Source organism: Lemur catta, chromosome 3 (assembly GCF_020740605.2).
Source record: "Lemur catta isolate mLemCat1 chromosome 3, mLemCat1.pri, whole genome shotgun sequence".
NCBI classification, from domain to species: Eukaryota; Metazoa; Chordata; class Mammalia; order Primates; family Lemuridae; genus Lemur; species Lemur catta.
The window spans coordinates 21,116,205-21,139,021 of NC_059130.1; the positions used below are offsets into that span (position 1 = coordinate 21,116,205).

A 22,817-nucleotide genomic window follows, 5' to 3' on the forward strand; every position below is an offset into this window, starting at 1 on the left:
GCCCTTGTAAATTAAGTTTACAAATGGGACTGGTTTTTAAGGTCTTTCTCCAACCCTAAAGAACTGATGTTTCATTATAATGAATGAGTTAAAGAGGTATTATACCATGCAGAATCTCTACTACATGTAATTAATAAAATAAGTGCAAATGAGTTACCGAGAAAGGAAGGTGTTCATGACTTAAAAAAAATTCTTATGATCAAATAAAGACTATACAGATATGTGGCTAAGATACCAAGCACTCAAACTGGGATTATTTTAAAATATTATTATTTTCCTTTACTAAAAAATGCAAATAAAGAAAGCCTAAAGCAACGGCAGATCTCTAAAACAGATGTTCACTCATTCAACAAAGATTTATTGAGTGTTTATTCTGTAATAGGTACGGAGAATATTATAATGAATAACCTGGTTGCTGCCCTCAAGGAGTTCACTTTTCAGGGGAAAAACAAGTAAGTGCTGTACATGTTATGTTGGACCACAAAGGAGCTAGGTAATTTTATCTGTGAAGTCCTAGTATATTTAATGACTGGTTAATCAAACTAGTTGTACTGATACTCCATATACCAGATCATATAGACTGCAGTTTGCCTTTGGCTAAGGGGATGTTAAAGCTGGAAGAGACATTAAAGATCTCACAGAGGGGAAATGACCTGCAAAAGAGTGTCAAGTTAATCTAGAGCTACCAGTTAACAGTAGAGATCAATTTGGAGTTACACTCAGGTCCCCAGATTTCTGCAATGGTCAGTAATTTTTTTTTACTATATTATACTGCTTTCTCAAAATTCAAAGTGCCACTTACTTAACTGTGAAAAGGCTTTTAAAGTACCTAAATGTATGAAAAGCAACTCTGAAGTGTCTAGGACACATATGGCAACAGCACATAACAGCAAAAAAGCTAAACTAGGAGAGGGGAGACTTGGGTTCTAATCCCATTGTTTTCAATGCAAACTTAACTGACGTCATTTTACCATTATGGACCTCAATTTTCTCAAGTGCAGAATGGTGTTTACGTAGGACATCTTTCAGCTATAACATAGAATCACACAACTAAGGATATTTAATGGGAAGTCTACTATATATGAATTGTAATTCACAAGTGATATGCCTGATAGTTTTACTCAAATTATTGCTTGTGAAAACACTTGGTACTCCATTAGTTCTATAGATTTCCTTCTTAAATTTGGTAACTTGCCAATCTATGCCCATTGAAAAGTCAAAGACAATAGTTTTTAATTTTGGTTTAAAATATAATTTGAAAGTCAAGAAAAGACCTATGTTTACTGTAGTTCTCCCTAATTCATATGCACCATTCCATATTTTCACAGTTACCTTCTAGATTATTTACACTAAATCCATATTTCTGATTTTTTTTCTTTTTCAAAAAATATTTTCTTTACCTGACAAATAACGTACAAGATGTTTTGATATGTGTAATGTGGTGGAATGGCTAAATCAAGCTAATTAACATATCTATTACCTCACACACTTATCATTTTTTTGTGATGAGAACACAAAATCTACTCTTAGCAATTTTCAAGTATATAATACATTATTATTAACTATAGTCACCTTGCTGTACAATTGATCTCTTCAACTTATTCCCGCTGCCTAACTGAAATTTTGTATTCTTTGACCAACATCTCCCCAATCCCAACCCCTTCCCCTAGCCCCTGGTATCCACCATTCTAGTCTTTGCTTCTGTGGGTTCAACTTTTTAAGATTTCATACACAGTATTTGTCTTTTTGTGCCTGGCTTATTTCACTTAACATAATGTCTTTTATATTTAGCATGAAGATTAAAAGACAAAACTATTAAAAATAATAATAGGTACAATAATTTGTTAAGGGATACACAATATAAAAAGAAGTAAATTATGACATCAAAAACAAAATGGGGGGAAGTGTAGAGTTTGTTTTATTTTTACAACTCTGTTTTCTAATTGATTTATGATTAAGTAAGTCATCTCCATAACACTAAACAGCAAAATATTAATATATCTTAAATGTCTAATGAGCATCATAGGTCCTAGCACAAAGCATAGAATAGGAATTTGATGAAGACCTCTTAATTTCTATATTCTGTTTATGAATCCATTAGCTCATTTTTCAAATATTTATTGAAAAAATCCAATGCTTACATCATAGTAGGGACTCAAATCTTCACTGAATGAAATAATAAACATGAGCATTATGCAAAGTATTTTTGGGGCTTGAGATGATGCCTGAGATGGTACCCTTAGCTTCAAAGAGTATAAAGTTGATTATACGATACAGATGTATTACAGTACAAAGATAATGAATTTTGTAATAAGACAGAATGAAACAAGTGACCCAAAAGAAGGCTAAATATTCTAATAATCAAGTATGTATGCTGAGAATGGGACTGGTAAGGAGTGGGAGATGGGGTGAGGGGAACAGAGTGGAGGCAAGTCCCAGATATGTGGTAGAAACAATTGTTCCCTTCTTTGTGCCCTGAAGACTTCTACCATGGTCAGTACAAGGCTTTATCCACTTATTGCAATGTCTGCTTCCATTCCATCAGACCACAAGATAGGGAATATGTCATATTTGTTTCTATTATTTCCAGCCAATCTCTAGGGTAGTTCCTGATGCTCAACAACTACATATTGAATGAACTCTGAAAAAATTCTTTTAAAATTAGAATTCAGGTGCACAAAATAGAATTAATCATCATCCTTGGTTCAAAAAATTCCCAACACTGGTATATGCCCAGTCCACTTTAAAAGACTGGTTATACACCTAGTTATTTTTGCGTGTCATCCTTGCAAAGGGGCCATGCTAATCATCTCTGTATCGTTCCAATTTTAGTATATGTGCTGCTGAAGCGAGCACAACTAGTTATTTTTACTAAAGTACTAAGCACCCCAAAACCTATCACCCACATCAAAAGTTAGTACCTTCACAAGAACCTACATCTAATCACATTATTGCCCTCCAATGCCAACTCTCTACCCTCCCCTCACCATTATCTGGAATCCCAGGTTCACTGTTTCCTTGCTTTCCTTTTTATAGCGTTTTAATTCATCTATATGTATTCCATGTAAGCAGTTGTTTTGGGTTGTTTTTAACTATTAAAAAAGTTTATCATGCTGTATGTAATCTTTTGGGTCTTACTGTTTTGACTTATTATAATATATTGCTAAGATTCATCCACATTGTTGGGCTTCAATGTTGCCAATTCATTTTGACAATTACAGACTGAGCATCCCAAAACCGAAAATTCAAAATCCGAAATGCTCCAAAATCCAAAACTTTTTAAGACCAACATGACACTCAAAGGAAATGCTCACTGGAGCATTTTGGGCTTTCAGATTTGGGATGCTCAACTGGTAAGTGTAATGAAAATATTTCAAAATCTGAAAAAATCTGAAACCTGAAACACTTCTGGTCCCAAGCACTTTGGATTAGGGATACTCAACCTGTATATATAATATATTCATACTACATGAAAATATAGTTTTTTAAATCCACTCTTCCACTGATGGGCACTTGGGCTGCTCCCAGGTTTTTGCTATTGTAGAGCATGCTACAATCACCTTGTTTTACACGTCTCCTGGTATACATGTGCATGATCTCTCTTACGTAGATACCTAGGAGGGGAAGTGCTAGGTTACAGGGAAATGTTCAATTTCAGCAGATAAGGCCAAACTTCTTTTCCAAAGCACTGCACCAATTTATACTCCTATAAGCAGTGAATGAGATCCTGGGAATCCACATCCTCTTCAGCACCTGGTATTACCAGATGTTTTACCATTTGCCAGTTGGTTAGGTTTGAGATGATATCTCATTCCTCTGATCACTAATGAGGTTGAGATCCTTGACACATCCATGTTTTCCTCTTCTGTGAGATGTCTGCTCATATCATTTGTCCATTTTTCTATTAGTTTGTTCTTTTCTCACTGACTTGTAGTTCTTTACATATTCTTGATACTAATCATTTGTTAGTTGTGTGTATTGTGAATATTTGCTCACATTCTGTAATTTGCTTTTCACTGTTCTTAAGCTTTTTGGCTCCAATTCTTAAATTCTTAATATAGTCCAAACTATTTTTTCCTTAATAGTCAAATGTTTTTCATGTCTTGTTTAAAAAAATCTTTCCTTTCTATAAGGTATGAGAGATACTAATCTATAACTGCTTCCATGAGTTTTAAATTTTTTAAGAATTTAAGTCCTTAATTCATCTAAAATTGATGTCCATGGTGTAAGCCCTGAAATAGTATAAACTCTAAAATGTTTTAAATGCTGGTGATAAACAACTTGACATCTAAGGATGGATTTTGGTTGGTGAAATCTATAAACATGTTTATGGGGAGAAGGTTTATAGCTTACAGCAGATTCTTAAAGGGTTCATGATTTTAAAAACGTTAGGCTCACTGCTGAGAAACTGGTGCTGTTCTTGATTCTAAGGACCTTAAAGTGAATTTCAATGCAACAACTCATGACTGCAATTTTCATCAGGTTTCTTCTTTATTCTAATCAAATCTCTTCCATTCCCACTATAGATTGTGTAAGTTTGATTATATAGTCATATGTTTTTCTTTTAAATCAGTAGTTGGGAGGAGAGAGTAAAAACAAAAGATGTTATTCTTCCCTTCTCACTCAATAGACAATGCTTTCCTTGTTTTCCTCTAAACCGCATCATTCAAAGAATATATTATCTTTTCCATTACGTCTCTCATAAAATGAACCTCATTTCTTTTTGTTGTAGTTTTCTGTGTTTTATTTCAATAAAGACAAGCAATCCAGTGTTCCAATCCCAAAATCAAAACAAAATCAAAAAAGGAAAATTGAACTCAAAATGATTTCTGATTTTCCTATATCTTATTCTGAATAAACAAATTTCTGTTACTTGATGGATAAAACATAATAATCATTGATAAGCATATAAAATACGTCAAAATGCCAGAAAAAGTAGCCACTACAGGGTTCTATAGGCAGAAATAAGGAATAGTTTCTTGATAGGTTATAATCAACTGAGGTTGGATACTGTCCTCATAAGGTGACATAAGCCAACTTCTTCCAATTAATCAATTACCACCCACCTGCACAGCCAAGAGCTGAATGCTGAAGAAAATTTAAACTTAATTACTTCTAAAAGACCAATAACTAGCACATTTGTGTAAAACCAATAGACCAGGGAAAATTTTGTCTATGGAATTAAAAGGAGCTTTTCCAGACCTCATGCAACTGCTGCACCCTAGACTTGGTTAAAACCCTTGTTATATGCTCTTATTGCACACCGTAACTGTAATTCAAACAGTTATTCATACACTAGTTAAATATTTTCCTCCTCTGCAAGATCCTAAGCTCCGTGGGGGGAAGGGGGTTGTATCTGTTTTGCTTGTCACTTTGCTACCTATAGTATCTAGCACAAAACTTGGCACATTAGTAAAGGCCTAATAAATATTTAATAATGAACAAAATCATATTTTTGCTATAAAAAATGACATAAGAGTCACAGGCAATTAGATCTTATGCCTAACAAGGAACATTAATGCAAAGAAAATGTTCCTATAGAATAATTTTAAGAGTTTCAAAAGCAGTATTTTTGAAAAAGAGTATCTAGTTTGCTTCCTAATTTTTGTAAAGAAATCAACTTCTATCTCATGATACACACAAATCAGAGTCACAACGGGACAGAAAACCTGGATAAGAAAACATGCCTAATTTTTCCAGATATTAAAAAGAATTACTACAAAGAGATATTGATGTGGGAAGGCAGTGCTATCAAAGGAATAATATAAAACTAGTGCCAATCCACATGGACCTTTGGTTTTGCTACTGATAGAAGAACTGAAGGCTTTCAAAAGGATATTACTAAAACCCTACTTATGTCTCAGAGAAAAAAAATTTAACATTTTGTTCAACCTGATTAACCAACATAATCAACAGAAACTAAACTCAACATGTCAAAATGAAAGCCTAGTTTAGAAAGAGCAAGAGAAGTAAATTTTAAAAACTACAACCTACAATCTCAAATACAGCAGAGTATTCAAATAGATGACTTACAGCTCAGCTGTATCACCAATCCTAAATAAACAGTCATCAATTCCAAAACATTTTGGTCTCAGGACTCTTTCATGTTTTTAAAAATTACTGAGGTCAGATAGACAGGAGGAACACGTTAAAAATAATTTTAAAAAATTAAAAATAATAAAAATTATTTCTTTCATCAGTGTTTTGTAGTTCTCCTTGTAGAGGTCTTTAATCTCTTTTCTTAAGTATATTCTAGGCATTTTATTTTCTTTGTAGCTATTGTTAATGGTACTGAGTCCTTGATTTGACTCTCAGTTTGTTAGTGTGTAGAAATGCTACTGATTTGTGTACATTGATTTTGTAACGTGAGACTTTGCTGAATTTATTTTTCAATTCTAGCAGTCTTTTGGTGAAGTCTTTAAGGTTTTCTAGATATAAGATCATACTGTCTGTAAAAAATGAGAGTTTGACCTCCTCTTTCCCGATTTGGATGCCCGTAATTTCTTTCTCTTGCCTGATTGCTCCAGCTAGGACCTCTAATACTATGTTGAATAGAAGTGGCGACAATGAATGGGCACACTTGTCTTCTTGTTCCAGGTCTTAGTTGGAATGCTTCCAACTTTTCCCCATTCAGTATGATGTTGGCTGTGAGTTTGTCACATATGGCTTTTAAAATTTTTAGGTTATATTTCTTTTATACCTAGTTTGTTGAGGGTTTTTATCACAAAAGGGTGCTGGATTTTATAGAATGCTTTTTCTACATCTATTGAGATGACCATGTGGTCTTTATTTTTGTTTCTGTTTATGTGGTGAATATTTACTGATTTACATATGTTAAACCATCCTTATATCCCTGGGATGAAACCCATTTGATCATGGTGGATTATCTTTTTGATATGCTGTTGAATTCGGTGTGCTAGTATTTTGCTGAGGATTTTTGCATCTATGTTCATAAGGGAAATTGGTCTGTAGTTTTCTTTTTTTTATGTGTCCCTTCCTCACTTTGGTATCAGGGTGATACTGGCTTCATAGAATGAGTTAGAGAGGATTCCCTCCTTCTTGATGTTATGGAATAATTTCTGTAGGATAGCTACCAGTTCTTCTTTATAAGTCTGATAGAATTTGGCTGCGAATCTGTCTGGTTTGGGTTTTTTTTTTTTGTTGCGATATTTTTTATTACTACCTCAATCTCACTGCTCATTACTGGTCTGCTTAGGGTTTCTATTTCTTCCTGGTTCAGCCTTAGGAGGTTGTGTGTTTCCAAGAATTTATCCTTTTCCTCTAGGTTTTCTAGTTTTCATAGTATTCATGGATATTTTGTATTTCTTCTGTATCAGTTGTAATGTCTCCTTTTTCATTTCTGATTGAGGTTATTTGAGTCCTTTTTTTTCTATTTCTGGTTAATCTGGTTAGTGGTCTATTCATTTTGTTCATCTTTTCAAAGAACCAACTTTTTGTTTCATAAATCACAGATGACACAAACAAACGGAAAAACATCCCCTGGTCATGGATTCGTAGAATCAACACTGTTAAAATGTCCATACTGCCCAAAGTGATTTACAGATTCCGTGTAATCCCCATCAAAATACCAGTATTATATTTCACAGATCTAGAAAAAATATTCCTAAGCTTCTTTTGGAACCATAAAAAGAGCCCAAAGAGCCAAAGCAAACTCAAGCAAAAAGAACAAATCTGGAGGAATCACATTACTGGACTTCAAATTATATTACAAGTCTACAGTAACCAAAACAGCACGGTACTGGTATAAAAACAGAGACATAGACCAATGGAACAGAGTAGAGAACCCAGAAATAAAACCATCTACCTACAACCAACTGATCTTAAACAAAGCAGACAACAATATATACTGGGGAAAGGAAGTCCTATTTAATTAATGGTGTTGGGAAAATTAGATAGCCACATGCAGAAGAATAAATGCCCTTTAATTCATAAGCTGATAAAGAAAATGTGTGTGTGTATGTGTGTATATATACACATATTTTAAATATTAATGTGTGACAAAATGGGAAGAACACATAAAGTACTTCTGCATAAGGAAGTATGAGGCTGCCTTGAAGAAAAGCACTATGTGATTATTTCAGTTGTTAGCTGAACTAGTTGCTTTTTTCATGCTACACCATATTTACTTCAAAGAATGACTGACAAACTAGTTATTCAACATGAATATCTGACAAATGTTTCCTCAAAAATAATAAAGTGACCCTATCATTTCAAGAAAAACAATCATGTTACCAGTGATAAAATTACAGCTTTAAAAATATATATATAATTTTGGGAAATTTGTATTATCATCAGAAACTTGATAGTTCCTAATATTTAAAGACTTTTCTAATGAGATTGGTGGTGATAGTAACAAATATTTTTTTGATATTGTGCAATAAAATGTGTCAATATTTGGGAGATCTGAATGATTTGGTGCATCGATATTTTCCAAAAGACCAATGCATCGTGTTATAAAGTCTGTTTTATAGAAGGATTTTTTAAAAACTACAGGATAGAACACATTTTAATAAAACAGAATACAAAAACTCATGGATATGGCTTGAGATTCCCCATTGCAACTAAACTTCAAGACACTACCATTTATCATATTCTGGTATAACATCAAAGGATATCCCCAATTATTTAAAAAGGCTATTAAGATATTCTTCCCTTTTCCAATTATATAGCTGAATGAGGTCAGATTTTCTTCAAACAACTTATTGCAACAGTTTGAATGCTGATAAAGAATCCAGCTGTCTTTTATTAAGCCAAACATTGAAAGATTTGCAAGATTTTTAAAAATATAAAACACTACTATTTTTCTTACTATATTGAAAAAAATAGTTATTTTTCAAAAAACAAAAACATAATGACCAGCTACTTGGGAAGCTGAGGTAGGAGGATCACTTGAGCCCAGGAGTTAAGAACAGCCTTAGCAATGTACTGAGACCTATCTCTAAAAAGAAAAAAGCAAAACAAAACAAAAAACCCAAAACAAAGATGGGGTGTTTTAAAGTTAATTAATAAATAATTTCTCATATGATAAATATTGATGGATATAAGCCTTGTATACAAAAGCTCCCCGGCGTCCTTAACAATTTTTAAGAGTGCAAAGGAGACCTAAGACCAAACAGGTCCCAGGTTCTAGGTTCCAGTCATGTGAATGTAGGAGCCCAGTCACTATATTTAATTTATTTTTATTTATTCGTTCATTCATTTATTTTTGTAGAGACAGGGTCTCGCTTCATTCATTCATTCATTCATTTGTTTATTTACTTTTGTGGAGATGGGGTCCTGCTATTGTCCAGGCTGGTCTTGAACGCCTGGCCTCAAGTGAACCTCCTGCCTTGGCCTCCCAAAGTGTTGGAATTACAGGCGTGAGCCATTGCACCTGGCCAGTCACTTTATTTAAAGAAAAATGTCTGCCAGATGATTATTGCACATGGCTAGGTTTAGGAACCACAGAAACTATCATTTGCTTGTGACTGCATTTTTTGGAAAAGCTGTTCATTGGTGCCCCCTAGTGGCTAATTTGCTTTTGTTCTTAAAAATAAAATCAGAATAGAGTGAACACCTGGGACTGAAGAGACACAAAATTTTAATTCTGTAAGGACTCCAGGGATCATTTAGTCAAAATCCCACTTTATCAATGAAGACTGACAGCATTCAGACATAATTACAACACAGCATGATAAACGCTATATTATGCTTTGGGTAAGTACAGGGTGTGAAAAAAGCATACAGGAGGCAGCATATATTCCAGGCTTGGGAGGTAAGTTTCCAGAGGCAATTGCTTCTGAGCTGAAACCTGGACGGGAATTGAAGGATGAGAGTAGTCCAGCCCAGAGGAATGGCAAGTACAAAAGCTCAAAGGTAAAACAGACCATGATTTGCTCAGTGTTGAAAAGAATGGCAGTGACTAATTTTAAGAGCTTGACAAGTATCAGGTGCTGTGCTAAGCTCATTACATTTAACGCTAAAAACAACCCTATCAGATGTTACCCCTCAACCAACCTTATAAGGTAATGGAGAATAACCATTTATAATTTATTATTTTTTCCTTTTCTTCGAAATTTTTGAAAAGCAACTAGCATTAAAGGACTATTAATCTGAAAAGCTTACCCAAAAGTATTAATACAAAAGCTGCCTCTGTGTCTTTAAAAGGATTTATTCAGAATTGCTTTAGAAAACACCTGGAAGAAATGGAATGGGTCAGGTGCATTATAAGGTCTGGCAGAAATAAAACATTTTTAAATTTTATAAAACTGTAGATTATGCTTTAATTATAACATAGTAAAGTAAAAGCTTTGTAACTGCTTTTCCCTTTTCCCAATTTCTACTTTTAGAATGTAACCTCACACGGAGGTGCACTGCAGTTATAGAAGACAGAGTAGGAGCTCTGAAATCAGACAAGCATCTGAACACCGGCTACATCACAAATTAACCATGATCATTGATAACTTCCTTAACTTTGAGTTTTTGCATCTTCAAAATGAGGACAATATCTTCCTCACAGGACTGTCATGAAATATAAATTAGAACACATCATGTATACATGTAGATCACTCGAAAGATGTAAGGTCCCTTTCTTGTTTCTCATGTCCTTATGTGTCTAACAGTCCAAAGGGGTTTGCTTACTTTCTTTGATGCTGTTTCTGCAGGGCTGCCTCTGATAACTGGCCCTGAAGGATCAGTTTTCTTTGCTTATCAATATCTCCTTCCATTCGAGCAAAAGCATGAGAGCCAATGAAAGAGAGATCAACTCCCAAGCCTTCATCCTCTTCTTCTTGGTTGTCTGTAACAAAATACTACTATCAGTAGAGAACTTATGACAAAACTAGACAGTAAATGAAACAGATTGAGAATGCTGCAGTAGGGATAACTGGGAAGTGACTCAAAAAAACTAGGGTTAATGTTCTTTTTTGAGAATGACACTGAAATCAGCCTTAGGCATTTGTGGAATTGAAATAATGAAAGAAACTGCCTGTCCATGTGTGACAGAAGTTTTAGGAATATGTAAAATCAAATAACCTTAGAAAGAAAAGAGTAGAATGTGATCATATGCAAATTGACAAAGTAATTAGACTGTATTTGGATTAAAGATGGCTCATCACACAGGATCTAATAAAAGAGAAACATAGGGAACAAACATTTGGGAGCACTTATACATCCCTGCTTAAGGGAAGCATTTGACTGATTGGCACATAAACTTCAGCCAGGTACTGCTCCAAGGAAGAGGAATGCACCAGGATCGCAGGGTATGATCCACAGTCAGTAAGAAATATTTCAGTTATAATTTAGTATCCTAGTTTTCTACACTGGTCATACTAACACAATCATTTTGGTCTATGAGAGTTACAGTTCTCACTACAAGTTAGTAAGTAAACTTTCTGATCTATCCATATGATCATTGTCAGTTTGGCTAGTGGTGGCCAATCTCTTAGGAATGGATCATCTCTTAGTATGGTGGCTACTGCCTTACTAGACCTGTAGAAAAAAACCCAAAAAACGAACCTTGTACCATGGGGAGGTTCCCAAGGCAATGCCACCAATTGGATCCCAGCCTAGAGGACCATCAGCTGGGACTTCCCCACATCTGCTTCACTGCTCTTCAAACTATGACAGGCCAACAGCTCAGAAGGACCTGCTTTTACTAAAAATACCCATGAATAAATCTTCCTTCAATCCCTCAAGTAAAGCAGATTATATATATATATTTTTAATAGATTTAACACTCTAATTGAAAATATTTAAGAACACTAAAGCCTGTATCTATAAGGTAAAAATATTTTCTGAGATGTAAATGTAAATCAAACACTCTTTTGAGAATGGTGAATAGAAGACAACCTTTTGGCTAGTGAGTTAGTCTTATCTATGATCCAGCACTGACATCTCAAACTGGTTTTGCTGTTCACTACTCCTTATCACATTAAATGCATTTTACGGAGGAAAAATTATATGGTGGTAACCATCTGGTGGTTACAAGCATGAGGTCTCCAAATAACTCCGGGTGTTATTTCAAGGTTCTACTCTATTGGAGGCTCACCCAAAGTGCATGGGTACCCCTCCAGCAAAGCCTGGTTCACAGACATTTTTCCTGTTGTTAGACCACTTGATGTAAGTCTGTATGCTGGTGATAAATATTGTAGTTGAGTAGCTTTCTACAAGTTTTAACTTGATGCTTGTTTTTAAAAGAAGTGTTCACAGTAGGAATCTCATAGTAATTCCTTGAACTGTTGGATTTCAAGATTAAGCCTTAGTATCGAAGCTTGAGAGGCATGTTTTCATAGAAGGGATTTACGACCTTTCACACATACACGTGCAGGTCAGCACAGGCTGTCATACAGGACAGATTCAGAAGGCCTTCCATCCCAACATGCTCCACCTACTACTTCAGCTTACATGTATATAGAATATAGAGAAACAAAATGAATGATTATAGTATTCTTATCTTAGTATTTAATATTCGGTATGGCTTTTAGAGGACACTGTTAAAGCTGTTTAAAATTTTAGATGATAGTGTACTTGACTACTATTTCCACAGTATCCTGCATGAGACTATAAACTTGGTTAGGGTGAGACTGTTGTTATATCCACCTCTGAATCCCCATTGTCTAACACAGACTTGACAAAATTTCTATCTACCTACCCACCTATCTATAGATACAATTTTTTTTTTAAATTTAAAGAATAAATTTCAGCAAGAATAAGACTCTGAAAACTTCTGAACCAGTCTTGATCTTGGTGTCATGCTAATGGAGAATTTTCCAAAGGTTGAGCTGAACTTCTTACTTCTTTGGTGGTTGGTATTTTGTTTCCTTAAGAAGGAAATTAAGAAAGATAGAACTCTAGAACTCACCCTCTGGAGCACCAGGTTTTTCACTTATTCTAATCTGCCGTTCAGGTACCACAGGCTCCCCTTCTGCATTTCCAATATCTGCAGGCAGGTATGGCAATGACCTACTCTCCTCCTTTAATGACCTTGGGAAGTACAGAGGTAGCAGCTTTTGGTAAGTAGCCTGTGTCAGAAAAGCAGGACATTCTGTGAACAATAACGAAGTAAAGAAGCAGACCCCAGCAGTGCTTAGTGCTGTCCATACACCAAGAAGACAGCTTCCATCAAGAACAAAGACCTTACCACCTCTGAGCTCAGACCAGATGCTGTCTGGGACCCTCAATCAGTTCTTGTGTTACAGATTGGAATACTGTTAGCCAGTCAAGTTAAATGCGATGCCCATCCTGACAATTCCAGGTCACTGAATCTGGAATGCATAATCCCACCACTCCTGTCGCCATCCCTACCTGTGCTTTCTAATGATACCTAACATGCGAGACTCAGCGCAGACGCCACCTCCGTAACCCTCAGGGTGCCATCAGGGTCCATTTGACCCAGGTTTAGTTTTTGAGGGTTTTTTTTTGTTTGTTTTTAACAGTTCTAACTACTTGTGAAAGACTATTTCATAACTTTTATTGTTTCTTAAAGATTTTTCAAAGAACAAAGATAAATTTAATTTTTTAAAAAGAAACAGAATAAAACTCATCCTATCTTATAATTTCCATATAGGTTAGTCCACTGGACCCATTTACAAATCCACAATACATTACTGGAATTTAGGGCTCTTATTTTTCCTATATCTTGAAACATTTTGCTTTTTCATCATCCTAGGAATTATTTTATCATGACTCAGCGTTACTCATCAATTATTACCAACTATACTAAACAAGACTAAATTAAAATAATAAGAAAACAAGTATGATGGAATCGCCTGGAAGGACAATGAAATTCAAGAAATCATTACTCTTCAGTTTTCTTGTGTTGCCCACAGTATTGCATCATCTTTTAAGTAGGTATATAAGAAGACCAAAGATACCATCTTACAGTCTTTTTTAAAAAACTGAGATATAATTCACTCACCATAAAGTTTACCCTTTTAAAGTATGCAATTCAGTGGTTTTTAATATATAGTATTCACAAAGCTGTACAACCATCACCAATACTTAATTCCAGAACACTTTCATTACCCCAGAAAGAAACACCAACCCCATTAGCAATCATTGCCCATTCCTCCCTGCCCTGGCAACTACTAATCTTCTGTCTTTATGAATTTGCCTCTTTTGGATATTTCATAAAAATGGAATATAATATGTGGCCTTTGTGTCTCAGCATGTTTCTAAGGTTCACCCATGTTGTAACATGTATCAGTACTTCATTCCTTTTCTATGGCTGAACAATATTCTATTATTAATATATATACACACCACATTTTGTTCATCAGTTGATGACACTTGGGTTGTTTACACTTTTTGGCTATTATGAAGAATGCTACTAGGAATATTTGTGTGCAAGTTTTTGTGTGGAAATATGTTTTCATTTCTCTTCTATATATACATCAGAGTATACATCAGAGTGAAACTGCTGCATTACGTGGTACCTCTAACTTTTTGAGGAAATGCCAGACTGGTTTTCAAAGCAGCCACATTATTTTTACATTCCCACTAGCTATGTATGAGAGTTTCAACTTCTCTACATCCTTGCCTACACCTGTTATTGTCTGTCTTCGTAATTATAGTCATATTACTGGGTATGAAGTAGTATCTCATTGTGGTTTTGATTTGCATTTCTCTAATAGTTAATGGTGTGGTGCACTTTTTTAGTACTTACTGGTTATTTGTATATCTTGTTCAAAGAAATGTGTGTTAACCATTTTTTAAAACAATTTTCTGTATTTTATGATGTTTTCACAATTTAAAAAGCTTGCTGGCTGGGGAGGGCTACGCTCTCAGAGTTAGCCAACTGCTGAAGTTAGTAAACAACTTATTTGGGAGCACATCTTGTATATGCAAACCAAGCAATCCTGAATCTGCAGCCCAACTATCTCCTTATTCAACTCATAAACCAAGCAAATATTTTCCCGGGCCTAAATCATCCCAGGCCAGGTATCAGGCAACTAGAGACTACTCCTATAGCCCAGAGTCTGCTGGAAATATTCACACTAGCCAATCCTAAACTGTTGACCCTGCCCTGCCTTGCTTTTCCCAAGGAAAACCCAATAAAGGCTCTGGCTTCTGACCAAAATCTAATGTTCCTCCTATGGCCCTGTGTGGCATGCCATGCCTCTGTTTTCTAGGGGAACTGTAAGTAACATTAAACTTTTCTTTCAACAGCACTGACCTCTCCATGTCATCACTCACTCACCTTTATAAATTAAAAACTAGGTACAAAACAAAATGTCTATTCAAAACTTTTGCTAATTTTTAATTGAGTTGTCTTTTTATTGCTAAATTGTAAGAGTGCCCAATTTATCTATTTTATTTTGGCTGCTTGTGCTTTTGGTGTCATATCCAATAAACCACTGCCTAATCCATGGTCATAAAGATTAATACTTACATTTTCTTCTAAGAGTTTTGTAATTTTAGTTGTACATTTAGGCCCTAGGTCCCTGTTGAGCTAATTTTTGTATATGGTATGAGGTAGGGGTCCAACTTAATTCTTTTGTATGTGGACATCCAGTTTCCCAAAACTATTTGTTAAAAAAGACTATTCTCAAATTCAATGATCCATGAGTTAACAATGTATTTCTAAGGACAAAGAAGAAATATGGTATTCTCATTTAGTTAGTCATTCAACAAAAGAACTGCCCCACAGGATAATATTTTGTGATAGGAACCTGGACCATCCCATTTTACTAAAAGGATGTGTGACAGTGTTCTTTCATTTTTTATGATGTTTGTGCAACAAATTTTACTTGATACAAAGAGGTTTGTTATGTTTAAACTCTCACTGAATTGTCTAATAAAATTGTTTCTCATGATCCACTTTATTTTTCAATAAATTACTCATAAATGACTCTAAAAAAAGATGGTAAATGTTGATGGCTATTTTTCTGGGTATACTGAAGGTAAAGACCTTTTGTCTGTTCCTCTGTGTCTGCATTAGGTGCCCTGATAAGCTGCTGTAGCTTCGCGGTGCATACCTTAGCACAGTGCTTGCCACACTGTAGGGTGATCTTTGTTTACCTGGCTGTCTCATCATTAGCCTGCAAACTCCCTGAGAGCAAGAGCTACCTCTTACTTGGTACTTGGTACCTTATTCTATGAAAATGGACAAATTTCTAGCCTAGATTTCCATCTTTAGCTTCAAATTGATAAGCACAATGTTTTGCTGATCATCTGTCCCTGATGCTCTACTGATCCCCTAAGATTCAGCATGTTCAGAAAAGAACTTGTCTTCATTCCCTCTCCAAACTTTCTCCTCTATTTGTGATCTTATTGGTGGCATCATTATCCAGTCATCCACACCAGAAACCTAGGAGCCATGCTTAATTCCTTTTCCTTTTTCTCCTACATATTTTAATCAACCACCAACTCCAACTGAATTTATTTATTAAATAGTTTAAATTTCACCACCACCAGTGTCCTTGTTCTTGCCTGATCATTTTTCATTTGGAGTACTGCAACTACCTGTTATCTCTGCTTGCCATCGGTCTTTCTCCTTCCAAATCGTCCTTCACACAGCTAAAGCAGAAATGAGATCACGTCATTTGTGTTTGCCTAAAACTCTTCTGTTTCCCCATTGCATAACTGATAAAGTCTAAATTCCACAGCATGTGACACAAAGCCTTGAGTGATCCTGCCCCCACCTAATTTCCATTTTTGCCACCCTGAGCCTCACAGTTTATGCAACAGTAGCACCAAACACTCAGTGCTATTCTTACTTACATGTCCTTGCCCAGGCTTGTATGACTATTGTCATTTGTCTCTCCCTCAGCAAATCTTATCTGTCTTTTAAAATTGGATTTCAACTTATATATCACTTCTTAGGGAAGCATTTTCTAACCCCCTGCCAGGCTGGACTTACGTCCTACCCTTCCCATACCTCCATTAATGCACTTATTGTAATTGTCCTAATTTATCTGAATTGTCTGTCTCCACGATAGAAAATGGGCTCTGCGACTCAACAACTCATTCACTGGTGTATTCCCAAAACCTAATATAGTAAACCTGATACATACTAGACACTCAAAAAAAGGTCACTGGAAGGATGAATGTAGAGATAAGCCAAGCGAAACAAGAGATAACAAAGTAAATGTGCTTTTTTTCAAATTCAAAAGTGATTTTATATCATAGTATGTAGCTATATATATTTTGCATAGATACTTCACATGTATTAACTCATTTAATGATCACAAAAATCCTGTGATATAGGTACTATTAGTATTCCTATTTTCCCAAAGCACAGAGAGGTTAAATAACTTGCCCAAGGATAAAAAAACTGGGAAATATGACAAGCTGAATAGGACAAAACACCCTAAAACTAACTAAGCCTAATAAAAGTAAAGTACTGGTTTTCTAAAATTGCTTGAAATTAAATTGAAACATAATAAACCTAACTACATACAATGAAACACAGAGCCCTCACAACTTACTCAGTGACAGCCACTAGGTGAGGTGTCACCTGTTTCCAGGTCAGGTACGCACCAAAGCTTTTCTGGCACAGCAGTAGTTCTCCAGTTATGCTGCCCAGACACCCAATGCTTAGGTTATCAGGTGATGCTCTGAGAGCTAACACAGGGAGCAAGGCAGAACAACTCCACTTGTGTAAGATTTCACTTACAGTGACAACAGTTTAGCAGCAAAAAATATGAACAAAACGCTCCTTCTTGAGTTGTTTTTAGTTTTCAATAAAGTCTTTTTCAATGAATGATGGTAAGTCCCACTGCCAAACATATGCATAGATAATTAGGATTTATTTGCTGGAAATTCAGCAAATTTATGATGATGAGACAAAAGCAAATGCTTAAAAGTAAAAATAAGATTTGAACAATGTAACAATTAGCAAAATACCTCTTCGAGATCAGAAACAGCAAATACTACTTTTTCAATGGTTTCCCCATGAATCTCTAGGAATCTCCTTACGGTGCCTAAGGAAAAGAATAGATACATTATTCAATAAATAAAAATTACTTATATGTAAAGAAAAATCTAATTCTTTAGAGCTTTTTTTGTTTTAATTTCAGAATATTATGGGGGTACAAACGTTTTAGTTATATAAATTGCTTTTGTACAGTTTGAGTCAAAGTTGTAAGTGTGTCCCTCACCCAGATAGTGTGCACTGTACCCGTTAAGTGTGAATTTACCTGTCCCCCTGCCCCCTCCCAACTGCTTGATTTCCGTTGAGTTTTACTTCCATATGTGCACACATATTTTTCTTTGGATAAATACCCAATAGTGGGATTGCTGGATCAAATGGTAGGTCTGCTTTTAGTTCTTTGAGATATCTCCATACTACTTTCCACAGAGGTTATACTAGTTTGCAGTCCCACCAACAGTGTGTAAGTGTTCCTTTCTCTCCGCATCCTCGCCAGCATCTGTTGTTTTGGGCAGAGTTGTATTTTTATAATGGATCATTTCATTCAGGTCTCTGCTCAATGACAACTGATCAGTAAGGCCTGCCCAGAATACCTATGAAAAACCCTTCTCTGATTTGCTTTCCTCCAGAGCAATGGTGACATACATTTTATGGAGTTACTTGTTTATTGTATAGTCTCTCTGCCCTCTCCTCCTTATCCTCTAGAATGAAAGCTCTACAACAGAGAAAGCTTTATTTTATTTCTCCTTTACCCGGCATATTCTTATTCCCTGGGGCCTCTCTCTCTGACCAGAAAGATCTAGCACAGTGTCTTTCCACTTGTTCGGTTACAGTATTACATGACCTACTCAGTCCTTCAACCCATGATAAAACCCCATAAAACCAAAGCACAATCATTTTTTTCTTAATTTCTGTGTTACCCTGATTCTTCTCTATTAAATTGCTCAGAGTAAGACCTATTGGCCTTTTCTCGGGTCTTAACGTACTGGCTCTCTCTCCAGCTTTAGTCCTGAAACACCCATTCCCTTAACTTTTTAAAATGTCTTCCAGGATTCTGTCCTCTACATTTTTGATTTTCTTGATACACATATTCCCCTTAGCTGGCTAAGTTGCTGGTTAGGTATTACCTCAAATATTGATGGCTCGCAAATCTTTATATTCTGTTTTCTAAGCAAAAAACCTGAATTCCCTATTGCCCTACTAGGCATATTTGCCCAGATAACGCACAGAGACCTCAAACTCAACGTGTCCAAACCTGACCCTAACAGGGCCAAATTCTGACCTCTGTCTTCCCTCCCCTAAACCTGCTCCTTTTCCTATATTCCTTATCTCAGTTACATATCAACATCCAACCAATCACCCAAGTGAGGATCCTAAGTTTTCTCTGACATTTTCTTTACCTCTTCCTTCATCCTGTATTTTCAAATGGTTCCCATAACTTTTATTTCCATTGCCAGTATTTCTAACATTTATTCCTTCTCTGTTCCAGCTGCTTTCAGGTTATCAATACTGACACTGACTTTGGCAGTAAACTCTTAACTGTTCTTGTTTCATATTTTCCCCCAAATCTACATATTCACTGTTGTCTGAGTTACCTTATGTCATCTTCCCTACTAAACACTTGTGATAGTTTTGTACTGCTTATAGGTTAAGATTTAAAGTCCCTAGCATGATTCTCCACACTGTGACCCCAACTACTTTCCCCCACTCCACTCCTTAGTGCTATTTCCAATTATTCCTCCCACATCTTATGCTTTAGTTAAATCTGCTTCTTTGTTGTACTCAAAATATGCCACTTACTTTTATGCTGCCCTACCTCTGCTTGCATGATTACCTTTGACTAGAACACCATTTGTCCATCATTCCCTTCTCTTAGTGAATTCCTACTCATTTTTCAAGACCCAGCCAAGAGCCATCTCCTATGTGCAGAACTCCACCCTTCCCTGTGTTCCTCCTATAATCTTTTGAACATCCTTCTATTTATGAACTTCTTATAGTATTTTAGAGCTAGACTGAGCTTTTTGAAGACCAAGTATACTTTACATTATTATTACTTTAAGGTCTACAATACCTTATGGATGTGACATGCAATCATTCAAAAGTAACTAGTTAAGCGAATTAACAATTTATGACTCTGGTTATAAACATATTGCCTGCCTTGTTCAATATTGTATCTCAAGAGCCTAATTTGTTGAAGGACAGGACGAACATTCATAACTCTCCCTCTGTTAGGTAACAGATTAATTTTTCATTTCTCCCTCTTAATATTTTTTCAATAATTAACTTTCAAAACCAGATTTTGTTTTCCTATTTACTTTGATATCGTTTTAATGTTCACACATAATAGTTTCTTAGCATATAATTATAGTTTCCTCTGGAAGATAAAATACAATGCCAAATACTAACCAAATTGAATTCCCTTGGCAGAGTTCACTTAGAAAATAATTCTGCAAAAAGGGGAAAAAAATGATGTCATGACTCTAAGGTTTTAGCACTAACTGTCAGTTCACACTGTTCCTTTCAAAGTTTCATCTGTGCTCTATGCTCTGCAACCAACCAGAATGTCATGTAGCAAATACCCTTTAAATGGTGAGAATGATATCTAGGACATTAAAATTCCTAACCTGGAAACACAAGAACAAACATCTTCATCTTTTTTCTCACTATTATATCCTCCTGTATACAGAACAGAGCCTAGCATATAGTAGTCACTCAAATTTTTGTTGAATGAATTAAAAGCCTAATAAATTTATTTTAATGTGGATGTTTCTTTAGAATTTTCCTGGAGAAGAAGTGCATACGAACTAAGAAAAAAAGGTAAGTCTTGATATATCTATCAAGAAGATATTACTCAGGTTTCAAATAAAATAAATTTTGATAATCATTTAATAAGAAAGCTTTTGATACTAAGGACTTAAAATTATATCATTTGTTCTTGGCCTGTATATGCTACAAAAGTGTATAAGCCATTTGTTTTCCAAATGCTTGAGAAAGTATAAGCAAAGGGCATCATTGTCTGTGTGTGTGTTTGTGTGTGTGTGTATGTATGTGTGTGTGTCTGAATAAGATGCCACAGTTCTGCTACTAGATTTAAGGTGTAATAAGTCAAACGGGCCTTATACAATATAAGTTAACGTGCCCACTTTAAGAATTAGACAGTTCCTTTTTGCTAATTACTAGAAATGGCATCATCAAAGTCCCTTAAATCTACTATTGATCTTTATCTGCTGGTACCAATTATTCTCAAAATTGACCTCTCTTATGTTACTATTGTACCAAGTGATTTATCTGGGGCCACAGAGTTTGAGCTGGACTGGTAGAATTTGAACTAAAAACCAGTCTTTTTGACTCCCCATTTAGAGTCTTTTCTACAAAATGATGCTGCCTCTTTAAATTCTAATCCTTTTGATTACTTTAATGAGAAATAGAAATAGAAAAGAAGCTATGCGATGACAAGGCAAGGACTAAGTGAAGTCAGAGAATGTCAAGACTGGCCAAAAACCCTGACAGGAGGAATGATATCAAGGCAGGAACTATGCTTTGGTAAGGCATCATTTAGAAGACATGCAGGTTATATAATATAGTAGTCTCCCACTGAAGCATCTCTAACTCAAGCATAAAGAATTATCTAGTATAACAGACGGGTTATTAGACTTGGGAGTCAGAAGGTGTGATGTATATGTTCCAAGTCTGTGTGACCCTGAGAACATGATGAATTTCTGAGTCTCTTTATTTGTACAACTGACACCATATTACCTGTATCACAAGGCTGTTTACAGAAATTAAATGGAATTTATTTGTCTCTTTTTAAAATACATATTTCTTGAGCAAGTACCATATATCAAGCATTCTTGACATATAGAAGCACTGGAAGTACACAGATGAAAAGATAAATCTGTGCCCCTCAAGCTTAGTCTAATATATATAAACTATAACTATAAAATACATACATTTTACTATAAAATCCTTGAACAGTTTTTATTAAGATATTAGTTTTTATTTATTTATATATAAAAACTAAGATATTAGTTTTTATTTATTTTTTGAGACAGAGTCTCCATCTGTTGCCCCAGCTAGAGTGCAGTGACATCATCATGGCTCACTGCAACTTCAAACTCCTGGGCTCAAGTGATCCTACTGCCTCAGCCTCCCGAGTAGCTGGGACTACAGGCACACGGCACCACAGCTGGCTATTTTTTTCTATTTTTGGTAGAGATGGGGTCTCGCTCTTGCTCAGGCTGGTTTCGAACTCCTGACCTCAAGCAATCCGCCTGCCTTGGCCTCCCAGAGTGCTAGATTACAGGCATGAGCCACTATGCCCAGGCTGAGAAACGTTTTCTATAATATCTGCATCAGATGGTCACGTAGCCTCTGCATGAATGTTCCCAGTGAAAAGAAGTTCACTAAAATACTTTTCTGTCACATACAGTCTTGTTTCAAATGGGTCTGGAATATCTTTCCTTATAACTTGGTCTTAGACCTTGTCTTGTACAGGTATAGTTATTATCTATAATCCTGGCAAGGATCTGTAAACATCCTGAAAAAACTTGCAAATTCTATATTTATGGACATTTTTCCTGAGAAAGAGTTCACAGAGTTCTTTCCCCAAATGCTCAATGTAGTTTATGATGACACCCCAAGAACTGTTGCTCAAAAAATGCAGCACAAATAAGTCCACAATGAAACATCACTAATGTTTCAAACTGTCTGTCCTCCAATTTGTGTCTCATTCCATGACACCCAAAACCTCATATAAAACTTGAGATGTCGTTTGAACCTGCATATACACATGATACCATGAACTCTCTTGAACTGTACACTATATTTTTATATCACGTATATGACATTTTGGTTCATGTTGATTGAGCCCAGTTTTTTTTTTTAAACCTAAATGCAGGGTTTTATATTCAACTAGCACATGTCAAAGTGGTTATTTAAATTGTAA

General features: G+C 35.5%; 1 protein-coding gene and 1 non-coding gene across 4 annotated transcripts in view; both read right to left on the bottom strand.

Moving 5' to 3' along the window:
- GDAP2 (ganglioside induced differentiation associated protein 2) overlaps positions 1–22,817 on the bottom strand; it is a 63,059-nt gene that overhangs the window by 17,257 nt on the left and 22,985 nt on the right. For all 3 annotated transcript variants that reach the window (XR_006734053.1, XM_045546923.1, XM_045546924.1), the window contains exons 6-8: positions 17,848–17,924; positions 12,863–13,022; positions 10,642–10,798 (exon numbers count right to left, since the gene is read on the bottom strand). Coding sequence is in view for 2 of the 3 variants with exons in the window: in XM_045546923.1 (XP_045402879.1) it covers positions 10,642–10,798; positions 12,863–13,022; positions 17,848–17,924 (394 nt within the window). In the remaining variant the exon portion in view is untranslated. The remainder of the gene's footprint in view (positions 1–10,641; positions 10,799–12,862; positions 13,023–17,847; positions 17,925–22,817) is intronic.
- On the bottom strand, positions 2,747–2,856 carry LOC123636167. The gene has a single exon (XR_006734375.1). It is a non-coding gene; the product is annotated as a U6 spliceosomal RNA (small nuclear RNA).